This window comes from Aulonocara stuartgranti, assembly GCF_965226115.1.
Source record: "Aulonocara stuartgranti genome assembly, chromosome: 13".
In the NCBI taxonomy this organism is placed as follows: domain Eukaryota; kingdom Metazoa; phylum Chordata; class Actinopteri; order Cichliformes; family Cichlidae; genus Aulonocara; species Aulonocara stuartgranti.
In genome coordinates, this window is record NC_138949.1 from 35,248,864 (window position 1) to 35,261,223 (window position 12,360).

The 12,360-nt window shown below is 41.0% G+C and overlaps 1 protein-coding gene across 1 annotated transcript; it reads right to left on the minus strand.

Annotated features, from left to right (window-relative positions):
- Positions 1-3,320: 3,320 nt before the first annotated feature.
- yipf4 (Yip1 domain family, member 4) lies at positions 3,321-11,680 on the minus strand. Its single transcript, XM_082556951.1, has 6 exons — positions 11,445-11,680; positions 9,765-9,918; positions 9,008-9,179; positions 5,494-5,571; positions 5,293-5,406; positions 3,321-4,077 (listed from the first exon to the last, which is right to left on the minus strand). The coding sequence occupies exons 1-6, from the start codon at positions 11,500-11,502 to the stop codon at positions 3,940-3,942; spliced, it is 714 nt and encodes a 237-aa protein (XP_082413077.1). The 5' UTR covers positions 11,503-11,680; the 3' UTR covers positions 3,321-3,939.
- Positions 11,681-12,360: the final 680 nt, after the last annotated feature.

Below are 12,360 nucleotides of genomic sequence, written 5' to 3' on the forward strand. Positions count from 1 at the left end.
TGTTGGCAGTAACACACACACACTTTTGTCCTGACTAGGGATGGGTATCGTTTAAGTGTTATCTGATACCGGTGCCAAACCGGTGCTTTTGAAACGGTGCCGGTACTTAAACGGTGCTCGAACCGGTGATTAAAGGATGGAGAACACAAACTTTGTCCAAAAACCTCTCATGTTCAGCTGTTTTTTGTAAAAAGATAACAATGTTAGCCTTTTCTGCAGCTATAGGGGATTTATGGCATCACTCTTGGCTGGAAGCAGTGCTTAAACAATGGAAAAAACACAAACTTTGTCCAAAAATCTCTCATGTTTAACTGTTTTCCACTTTTTCTTTGGTCATTTTTTGGCCAGGGCGAAGGGAGTATCTGCCATCATACAAGAAGACAGCCGCATGTAGCTATGATGGTGTTTGCTAGTTCACCTTACATGCATTAATTTAATAACGTGGTTAGCCTACTCAACGTAAATTACACACGAACATTAATCAACCAAAGACCCAGACAGACTTTTAATTCATTTGAAAGCCTGATGCTTAGCCTCGTCCACCCCAGCTGTGAAACTCAGAAACCAGTCTTACTTGTTATCATCTATCGTCCACCTGGGCCTTACACAGAGCTTCTGTCTGATTTCTCAGACTTTATATCTAATTTAGTTCTGAGCTCAGATAAAATAATTATTGTGGGTGATTTTAACATCCATGTACATGCTAAGAATGACAGCCTCAACATGGCATTTAATCTGTTATTAGACTCAATTGGCTTCTCTCAACATGTAAAAGAACCCACCCACCACTTTAATCACACTCTAGATCTTGTTTTAACATATGGCATAGAAACTGAACATTTAACAGTGTTTCCTGAAAACCCTCTCCTGTCTGATCATTTCCTGATAACATTTACATTTACAATAATTGATTACACAGCAGTGGAGAGTAGACTTTATCACAGTAGATGTCTTTCTGAAAGCGCTGTAACTAAGTTTAAGAATATAATCCACCCACTGTTATCATCTCCAATGCCCTGTACCAACACAGAGCAGAGCAGCTATCTGAACGCTGCTCCAACAGAGGTCGATCATCTTGTTAATAATTTCACCTCCTCACTACGTACGACTCTGGATACTGTAGCTCCTGTGAAAACTAAGGTCTCTAATCAGAAGTACCTGACTCCGTGGTATAATTCTCAAACACGTAGCCTAAAGCAGATGACTCGTAATCTGGAGAGGAAATGGCGTGTCACAAATTTAGAGGATCATCATTTAGCCTGGAGAAATAGTTTGCTGCTTTATAAGAAAGCCCTCCACAAAGCCAGAACATCTTACTATTCATCACTGATTGAAGAAAATAAGAACAACCCCAGGTTTCTCTTCAGCTCTGTAGCCAGGCTGACAAAAAGTCAGAGCTCTGTTGAGCCAACCATCCCTTTAACGTTAACTAGTAATGACTTCATGAACTTCTTCACTAATAAAATTTTAATCATTAGAGAAAAAAATTACCAGTAATCATCCCACAGATGTAGTATTATCTACAGCTACTCTTAGTACCATTGATGTTAAGTTAGACTCTTTTTCTCCAATTGATCTTTCTGAGTTAACTTCAATAATTACTTCCTCCAAACCATCAACGTGTCTTTTAGACCCCATTCCTACAAAACTGCTCAAAGAAGTCCTGCCATTAATTAATTCTTCGATCTTAAATATGATCAACCTATCTCTAATAATCAGCTATGTACCACAGGCCTTCAAGCTGGCTGTAGTTAAACCTTTACTCAAAAAGCATCTCTAGACCCAGCAGTCTTAGCTAATTATAGGCCAATCTCCAACCTTCCTTTATATCAAACATTCTTGAAAGAGTAGTTGTCAAACAGCTAACAGATCATCTGCAGAGGTTTATTTGAAGAGTTTCAGTCAGGTTTCAGAGCTCATCACAGCACAGAAACAGCTTTAGTGAAGGTTACAAATGATCTTCTTATGGCCTCTGACAGTGGACTCATCTCTGTGCTTGTCCTGCTAGACCTCAGTGCAGCGTTCGATACTGTTGATAATAAAGGTGTGGAGCAGTGGGTACAGGGTGTATTGTCAGAGGAGACTGAACTTCATCTCATGTCTGTGGAACCAGATGAAGTTAGAGCAGGATCAGGTGACCATAAATCCTCCCTTAGTTACTTCTTAGGTAAGAAGTATTATTTTTCTCTCACTATGTGTTTATACACCACTCTGAATGTAATCATTAGTTATTAACCTCTGTCTCTCTTCCACACCATGTCTTTGTCCTGTCTCCCTTCCCTCACCCCAACCAATCACAGCAGATGGCCCCGCCCCTCCCTGAGCCTGGTTCTGCTGGAGGTTTCTTCCTGTTAAAAGGGAGTTTTTCCTTCCCACTGTCGCCAATAATATTATTTTAGGGTCTTGACCTTACAATATAAAGCCCTTTGAGGAAAATATTTTTGTGATTTGGCATTACATCAATTGGAAAGAAGTACATTAGTGTGTGAATGGGTGGATGACTGGTTGTAGTAAAGCGCTATACAAAATACAAATACAGGCCATTTACCATTTTTAATACATTTCTATCTCAATCCTTAATGACCCTAAACTGCTGCACTTACATTTTAAAGAATATTAAGAGTTATAATTACCTGAATGCTACTCTAGTACCACCTTGACATTTGTAATTTGAAGAGCTACGTAGTGGGCCACCAAGAGAGATTAATTCCTCAGTTCTTTGGTAACCTACTGATGATGAGCCTCAGCATTCTTCTAATGTCATGTCCCAAACCAATACAATACAGTCATTATCTGGCTGCCAGCCAGTCATATAAGCACATATTTACAGTTGTTTCTGCCACTTAAATTTGCCAAACTTACGGTACGTCATTTGTAAACCAGCACTGGCCTAGTTAAGCCTGGTTATAGTTAGGGTGAGTTAGAGCTGTTTTCTTGCGTTGGCCTTGGCTCTCCATGAACTATGCTTCCTTCTGATAACATGTTGGCAATAAACCTTTTTAAAAACTGACCTCAACAGCCTCCTTATATTCCTTTTTCCAGTTTTATGTTAGTCTCCTCACCACTTAGACCTTCATGGGGATGCAACATAATTGTTACTCTTGGCTTTCTCATTTTTTCTTCTTTTCTACAAACATTAGAAACCCAATTGTAAGTACAGTAGCACTGAATAAGAATACTGCCTTAGTGTGTTTGACCCTACATTTGCAAATGATTGTAAAATGTGTAGCCAAATCTAGTGCTGCAGTATAGATTACAGGACTGTTAAGTGTGACAAAGTTGGGTTTACTGTAAAGCAGTGATGAGTCATGAGACACCAGATGGTTTAGAGACAAATTACTCTACAAATTTACTGTATTATTGATCAAACGAGTATAGTCCTGTATAAAAAAAGACTCAGGGTTTAGAGAACAAGGCACCACATTTAGTAGACAATGGTTTATATCCTTCTGATTGACCCATTCCACCTGCTTCCACTGCTGAAATCTATAAATTAACATGTCTGTAAAAAGGGAAAAGCATAAATGAACATTTCTGGTAGAAAGCTACAGTGCACAACAATAAGGATCAGCACAAACATACATAAATATTTGGCACCATATTCCTCAGTGTGATTAAGCTTTTTAAAAATATGACATTAATATCCAGGCCTGGACTTATTTCTAGAACTACAGGTTTACGCAGGGCTCTGGAATCTGTATTGCACTGGTGATTGATAAGTCTGCATACCAAAGTTTAAGCAGCAAAAGCATACGCACTTTATTGACCAAAGACACAAGGGAAAAACTATATACATTAGTATATATTCCCAACTTCCCCAACATCTAGAATAACAGAGTTTTAAAAAAATCCTGGTTTTGTAGGTTTTTTGTTTTTTCCCCCCCACCCATGCTCCAGGGTAACTGTCCATGAAAAGGTCCACAGCTCCAGGTCATCCAATCACACTCCAGTATATAGTGACAGGAAGTAGATGTACAGTAGGAAAATGGGATATATGAGAAGGGGCTTCTTTGTTTTAAATTCATCTCCGACAAGCAGTGAAGCAGCACTGTATGCAGCCCAGAAAACTCCAAAAAGCTGAAAGATGAGAAGACATTCATTCAACATTAAGAGCAAACAGCCACAGGGTGAAAGAACTTCATTGCTTATCTAAAAGCTACAATTATTAACAATTTTCTATCATGCTGTGGGTTATGAAAGACTCATTAAAAGACAAGCTTGTCAAGAACATACTGGCTGGAGTGCACAATTACAGCAATGCTCTAATAATGCCATCCTGCTCTGACATGATAGAATTGACCCAGTTTGTGTCCCTGACTTTGCTTGCATACTGCATGAACCAAGCAGCGGATATTTTCCTTTAGAGTAAAGGAGTGAATTTGGAACCAGGGACTATGGAGGACTCAAACCATCAGAAATAACAAGGCTCTCTATTTTTTTTATTCATACATTTCTATCTGCTTCTCGTGAGGAGAAATGAGGAAACTGTCATAGGCGCATCAGTGTCTGTCACGTTTATGAAGCTCTGTCTCCATGTTCACACCAACATGTTTTTGGACTGTTTCGTCCACACTGAGACGGCGTTGTTGGTCAGGGAAAACGCTCTCCAAAGCTCAATCGGAGGCTCTCGAAAACTAACGCATTTTAGTCATGTGATGCAGTCATGTGACCAATTCAACTAAGATGGCGGACGGCATTACACAGCAGCCCTATTGAAGATTAATTCTGATTCTAATATCAGTTTGTACATGCTCCAGAAGACGCAATGTTTCCTCAGAGCAACTTTGTACTCGTGTTACTCGCAGCAACAACTCCACCTCATTGTCTATTTGAACAACTCGGTGCTTTTCCTCAGAAGGAATGGCAGAAGGAAATGACGCAGGTCGAATTGCCCTATGTTTCACGCATGCGCACTACAGGAAGGTAAGTGTTTTCAGTGTGGACGAACTCTCGGAAACGACTGAAAATGATAGTGTGGACGCAGAGTGTTTTCGAATTTATCAGTGTAGATGTAGCCTTTGACTACAGCCGTCCAGCCTCCGTTTCGGAGCGGGCCCTCTCACTTACTCTCTACAATGATCTGAACACCAGCTTACTAGACTAGACCAGCTCAGCACGTGTTTGAGCCGTCTCTGCTTCCTACAATGTTTACAAAATACCCATACATGCATAGCACTACCGATTTGCTGTCATAATCATGTTCTTTATTTACATCTTTCATTTTGCTGTAGCCTATGAGGCAGGTTGTAACAACATGAAAACATAAGACACTTGTTTATTAAAGTGACTCACTTTGACTAGTGTAGAAACCACCTCGAAGCCTCCAATCACTAAGAGCAGAGGGGCTATGACGATGAGAGGAAGAAGGGAATACCCAATCACTCCAAGGACCTGACCGTATGAAACCTGCTCAGGAGAACAAAAGCATTTCTTATCCTCTGTATGTACAAGTTAGAGTTAACTTCAAGTGCTGCAGGTGTCAGCTGGATTTACCTCCCCACCAAGAACACGAGCCAGCAGGAAGATGGTTAGTGATCCAAATATCCAGATGGTGATGATCCAAGACACAACCTGTGAATGCAAAGAACAGGTTGGTGTTGACACTGAATTATGCCACAGTGAGTATAAAAGAGTATCCAGCTAGTACATTATACATATGTCTGACGCAGATGCATATAATGTAGAGGATGCAAAGTACTGTCTAGTGAAGCTGCATTTGTTGGTCTACACAAAAGGACGTGGTTGGTTCAAAGGAAAGGTTGTATTTAATCCGATTAATTAGCACAATGTACTCAAGTTTCCACTGGACACATTTTCAATCTGTCGTTTCCAAATGTCACTTGGCACAAACAAAATGCCGTGTTTTTCATCAGATATCTGTCAAGAAGCCAGATGGGACTAAATAAGAACTATAACCAACAGCATATACAAACTAAAATCAACTCATCCTCAATGCAAACTTTTATCTTTGTAATAAAATAAATCAACTGCACTAAGTTACAAGATCTTCTCTCACTCAAGCAACTCTGTACTCTGCTGGTGGAAAGAGGTACAAACAATGAACCTGAGTTGGTGTGTACCTGACATATTTCACCTTACCAAACAAAACCAGGTAATAGGCCTAACCGAATTCAGCAAACAGAGAAACAAAGCAGCCGATCATCACAGTCCTCTTCCACTGGGGAAATTCCCTCAACAATGAAACGTAACACAGGTCTGCAACCAAAAAACTGCATACGAGTGTTTCTTATAGATTTGTACTCGCTGAAACCGGGAAAAATATTTTTAAAATTCCTTCTCGTCGCGTTTTCTTGCAAAACTCATGTTTTTAGTTTAACTCAGCGTAGAATTTTTAAACTGAAATCTGAGTTAAAAACCATATCCCATAATGATTTCTTACATTAATGTAATATTTCTAAGAGCGAGACTCCAGAGAAATACAAACAGAAAATGGGAGGAAAGGGAAGCGTGTTGGGAGCATCAAAGAGAAGCTTTCACAGACAAGAGTAAACGTGTAGTGTTACATCTATCATGAACGAATCGTTTTTTGTTTCTTCGTTCAATCATAAGAAAAATGATGCATAGTTAATTGTAACAAAATATTGACTTGTTTCATCGCTGTTGTGCTTTTTTAAGACGTGTCCAAATTCATGGGCTGCATCCTCCTGAGGACCCGGCCTTCGCAGTCTACGTGGGCCGGGTCCTCAGGAGTCGGGTAGGCCGGAAGTAAACGGCCGAGAAATGGGACGGTCTCACCTTCAGATTAGCGTCACCGCTGTCTCTGTGGAGTTTAATAAACTCGCCGTCTGCTCCGTGCTATCTAAAATATAACAGGACGCTGGCGTAAACTCTCGACCATCTCACACTTCTGTTTAATCAGTTTTCTGTTTGATGTTTAGTCAGCTGTGTGAAAACCAAGGAGGAACCCACCCGAGGTATTAATAAAGTTTTATTTTATCTAATCTAATCTAATAATTTTAATCTCAGCCAAACTGACTGACTCACGAACAAATAAAACACTGAAAAAAGCCCAACAATAACATTTTTAGGTTGTCTAAGTGAATTATATATCATGTTTAACCTGAGTAGCGAAAGTCCGCGGTGATCTGTGCCGTTCTCGGCTGCATCAGTTACCCTCGAGCTCCCGGCTAGCTATCGAGCTGGTGGGTAGCAGACGCCTCCGAAAACATCGAAGCACTTTTGCAAATATGCGATATCTTGATAAACCGAGCAGATATTTGATGTTTACACAGCTACTTTCTCGCCTGACAATATGTTAAAAGTTTATTTTGTGACCCAGAAAGAATAATAAAACTTAGTAGCAGCCGCCATTGCTGAAAACTGGAGTTTGGCTGGGCCACGCTATGAATTCTGGGATATGGTGGGCCACGAAGGACACACCCATCCCATCCTTCAAATGCGGTGAAAAGGAGGACGCGTTTGTCGGCTGCATTTGGAGGAGTCTACACATTTGGACAGCCTTCGGCGCGTCGCTGTGACGTAATCGGTCTACAAATGCGGCCTCAGGAGGATCAGCCCATGAATTTGGACACGACCTTAATGTAAATTCTTTGTGTTTTGCAAAAAAACTGTTCATGATGGAGGGAGATCATGTTTGGATTCAGCACCCTACAAACATCAAATTTACCTAAAATATCCCACGCAGCTGAAAAAATATATAAATATTTTTTGCAGACCTGTGCAATCCGTCTTCATTTTCACAGACTCACTGCTTCCACTGCTCACCATAGGACTGGAGCTACTTTTGTTGTTCAGGAAGTAATCCTAGCTAGTACAAGTCTGGGCGGTAGAAACGTTATATGGTAGAAACGATATGAATTTGGCCAACGGCAGAGATTTTGACTATACAGCTCTACCGCATGTTGATGATGTCATCAAGCTGCACCTGTTTTGATTGAAAGCATCGCAGTGGCTGCAAGCATGGAGCTTACACGTGGGGACTGCATTTATATAGCGCTTTACAATTCCACTATTCATTCACTGTCACATTCACACACTGGTGGAGGCAAACCACAGTTGTACAGCTGCCCTGGGGCAGCCCCTCTGGCCATCACCAGTAGGGTAAAGTGTCTTGCCCAAGGACACAATGACCAAGACAGACAGAGCTGGGGATCGAACCGGCAACCTTCCGGTTACAAGATGAGCTTCCCAACCCCCTGAACCACGGTCGACCGGTGCTCATAAAGAAGACCGGTGCAACGCATTTGGACCTGGTTTGGGTTTAAGCGGTCAGATGTTGAGCAGAAAAATAGCAAATTATGCCGGGGACATTGATAGCAAAGAGATGGAATACCAAGTCTGCATACCAAAGGTTTAAAAGGAAAGCCAAAAACTGTGCCCTCCACAAACACCAGTCAGTCAAGTGGCTCTAACACCAGCAGACCGATCTTTTCCAAGCCTGTTCCAAAGGCACATTTTCCACTTTATTTTAAACAACTTAGAATTTTGTGTATTGGTATTTGGAAAAAGATCTTAAAAGTTATTTGAAAAGTTTTGCAATTTAAACATTTAAAAAAAAAGTTTTGCACAATAAATATGCTTAAATGGCATTCTATACTGTTCAGTTCAGACATATATACAGAAGAAAAGAATATGTTGTGATATATATCGTTACAGCAATGTGGATTTTGGGCCATATCGCCGAGCCCTAATTACAAGTAAAGGTTTTGAGTTACTGGAGGCTACTGGCTCCAGCAGAGACTGGAACCCACAGCCAATCCACACAGATCTCAAAGTGCTGTGCAGCCCAGTGCACTGGAGCTGTTTGATACGGCCAATGCTATTTTGGGCTTTAGTTCTTTTCTGGATTCAGTATGAAGCTACATGAAAGAAAAGCAGTAACATAATGAGCACTACTTCAACTCCTGTTTAACCCACAAACATTGGTTTCAAATGCCATCCAGGCAGGACAGATGATGATGGTCTTGCTGTAGTTTGAACATGTTTGAATGAAGCGACACAGCTGTGTTTCTTGTGTCCTCCTCACCCTGAACTGTCCATAGATGGAGATCATGGAGAAGAGCAGCACCACAGCCAGAGGGCCCCAGAAGTCTGGGTTGTCTCGAACCACCTGCCGGTTGTAACCCAGTGATGGCATTGGCATCAGCACACATCGAATCTTGTAATAGATGTCCTTTATATCAATGTCCAGCTCCTCCCTGTTCAAAAAGAAGCACAACAAGATGACATGATCATCACTGGTGTTAAAGTCAAGTCTAACCCAGTCAGTTTCAATGGTGAAGATCACAAAAACAGGATCTACAGATGTGCATGTGTTTTGAGCAAGCAGCACAAGGTGAACTGAACTGTTCAGAAGCAGTGGAACAATACAACTGTCCAGCCCTTCACCTTAAAGGGGATCTATTGTTTTATTCCTCTGATATACATCTTGTTCCAATAGTGCATGCTTGTATTGTGTACTCTGATGTCTGTGTTATTCCATAGAGCAGGAACATCTCTGTCACACTGCTCTGGGTTCGGGTAGAGAATAAGTTCCCCGTAAGTAATCCTACAGTTTCAACATCTCAGTACAATTATAAAAAAGCAGAAACATTTCACTACAAGTACTCCCAGTTATCTAAAAGAAGTCTACACAGTGCAGACTTGGATGACATTTTTTTGGGGGGAAAGATAACCCACTATATAAGTTTATTGTAAAGATTAGCCAAGTTGATGTGAGTCATAATACAACACACTTAAAGCACTATGGCTGTTCCTGCAAAATAAAACCACCATGCACTTACAGAAGAGGTTTGCTCTCTTCATTGTCCTCTTCCTCCACCTCCAGCAGCCAGCCGTAGCCTCGTTGTCTCAGGAAGGTGGTGGCATACGGGTCCTTCCCACTGTCACTGCCTATATTCAGTTTAACATCTGGAGTGCTGATGGTGCCGCTGAGTTCTGAGGATGACATATTTGTTTACATCGTGTAATGTGTGCTTTTAGACTGGCATGAATCCAGAAATACACACCGCAAGATGTATGACAAAACAGCTTTAAGTCCACTATAACCAGTTCTCACTCTCAATGCAGCCTTACCAAGCTGACCAATAATCGTCCCAATTAAAATTAGGATGTCAAAGTAAACATTAGTGGCAGCGCCACTCTAAACATAAAGAGTGAGACCGATGCAGGCAAAGGTTAAATCTTTTTTCTTTTTTTTTTTATAAGGAAGATATTCCAGCGCACTCGCCTGGCATGGTTAACAAGCCCCTGTCCAATCAGTGCAGTTACACACACAGGGGATGGGACTAGGAATCGAGAACCGGTTCCCAGGAGTTCAGTTCCTTGGAAATGTTAGTCTGTTTATCTATTGATCTTGCTTACTTGATTGGAATTTGCATGTCAGAGGAGGAAAATACCAGCACAGTGTACAGCATGGATATGGACTTTTATTTTACTTTTATTGCACAAAAGGGTGAGAGCGTGATGGTAAAATGGAAGATGCATCCAGGACAGAAACAGCTGCTTTATGCTAATCAGACAGCAAGCTAACTCTAAGTCAAGAACCTGAGTGAACTCTGACCCCAAGCAGCCAGACCCTGAACTTCAACAGGCAACAAACAGCCTCCATTGTTACCTTCTGTAACGTTTCTGTACAGCAGAATCACTGTGGGGCTTTGAAGCGTCTTTGTACTGGTTTTCATTTTGGTTTGCCGTTTTCAGCTTTGTGTTCATACCTAAATACTGTAGCCTCAGGTTTATATTGTTCAACGGCAATTATGAGACAATGTGCTCCACCCATTTTATAGAGTTACATAAAATAACATTATTTTCTCCTTTGAGTAATAAAGTAACGTACTGCGTTACTTTTTATCCAAAAAGGTATTGCGGCCTAAATCACTGATCGAAAATCACGTATGTGTGTTCAACCCGGATGACATATAGTGACTATGAAAGCCATAACATGTGACCCATTCACAGTAACCACTGTGGACGGATGAATTTGGATGAGAGTGAAATGTTTCATCCCAGATAAAAGTGACCACTTACAGCAAGCCTGTATTGACAAGCAGTGACTTTTCCCTTGACGTGGAAACAAAACCCTCTGCATCATAACAGCAGCAACCAGACCCTCACCCAGGAGAGACTCAGTCACTTACTCCATCACAGTTTAAGTAGTAACATTTAATTTCTGGTTTAGCCAGTAAACTTGGTACTCGGCAGCTACGTTCTCCACCAGCCACGTATCAGTGCTGAAGTTATTTAGCAAAGCTAAATGACAGACTGTCTACCTGTGAAATACTGTGTACCAATTACTCAGAAATGCAGAGTCAGCCCACAGCAAAGTGCTATTTCTTAGTGTGGATGGATCTACGCCTGGGTATCTAATCTAACTCGAGACAAAAAAATAAACGACGTGAGCAGGTACGAGGCTAGCTCTTTTCAGGCCTGCTAGCTGCGTAGCTCTGCTAGCGATAGCCTACCTTCAGCCTCGGTCGAAGACACGAACGTGAAATCTCCGTTGGTGGGAGAGAACTGCATGTTTCAGTTTCTATTACTGCCACACGCCTTGGCTCCACAGAAATTGCATTTAGTGACACGTTAATAAAGCTGTCATTGGTCACAACTCTTCAGTGAAGTTCAACTACCGCATCTTGTTTTCTTTCCGACGTTGTGCGCTTGGACGTAAGCAGGAAGTGCAGATGATGCTAGAAAAGAGTACACGTCTTGTGATGCATTCATGTCTAATCATGATGGTCGGAAACTATCAGAAAATCTTTGTTAAGTTCAGTGTGCGGAATATATGCAGGGGTGGAGGGAAGGGGATCCACAAAAATAATTCAGGAACCACACGTGGTCTTTTATACTCTAAAGCCTGGTGGAGTATTTATGTCAATTTAACAAATTATAGATTAATTATAATTTCAGCTAAACGTCAGAACTTGACAACAGCCTTTAATAAAATTTTGCTTTTTTGTTTTTGAGTATTTTGTTGATGAAGTTAATGTACGCCATATTCTCAGTCTAACGTTTTCCTCTGCAGACACATGTGATGGGTACAAACTGTTAAATATCCCCCTTAAATCCTGTTCGTACTGTACTGTGTCGTTAAGTGCTTAATGATATTAGGGCTACGAAAATCCATCAGAACAAAATGTTGTTAATTTGAAAAAAATGAACAGTGCCCCAAGTACTGCAAAGCCTGAGTGTATTTTGTGCAAAGTAGAGTTCAGTGTGTTTTGAGGGTATTTAAAGCCAGGTCATAGATCATAGGCTCTCATCTACATCCAGCCGAGTGTGATCTGCTCACACTTGCCTGCAGTGCACATTTTTACGTGATTCTTTTTCAGCTTGGTATGGGAGATATTTTGCTACCAGATATATTATTATTATTATTAT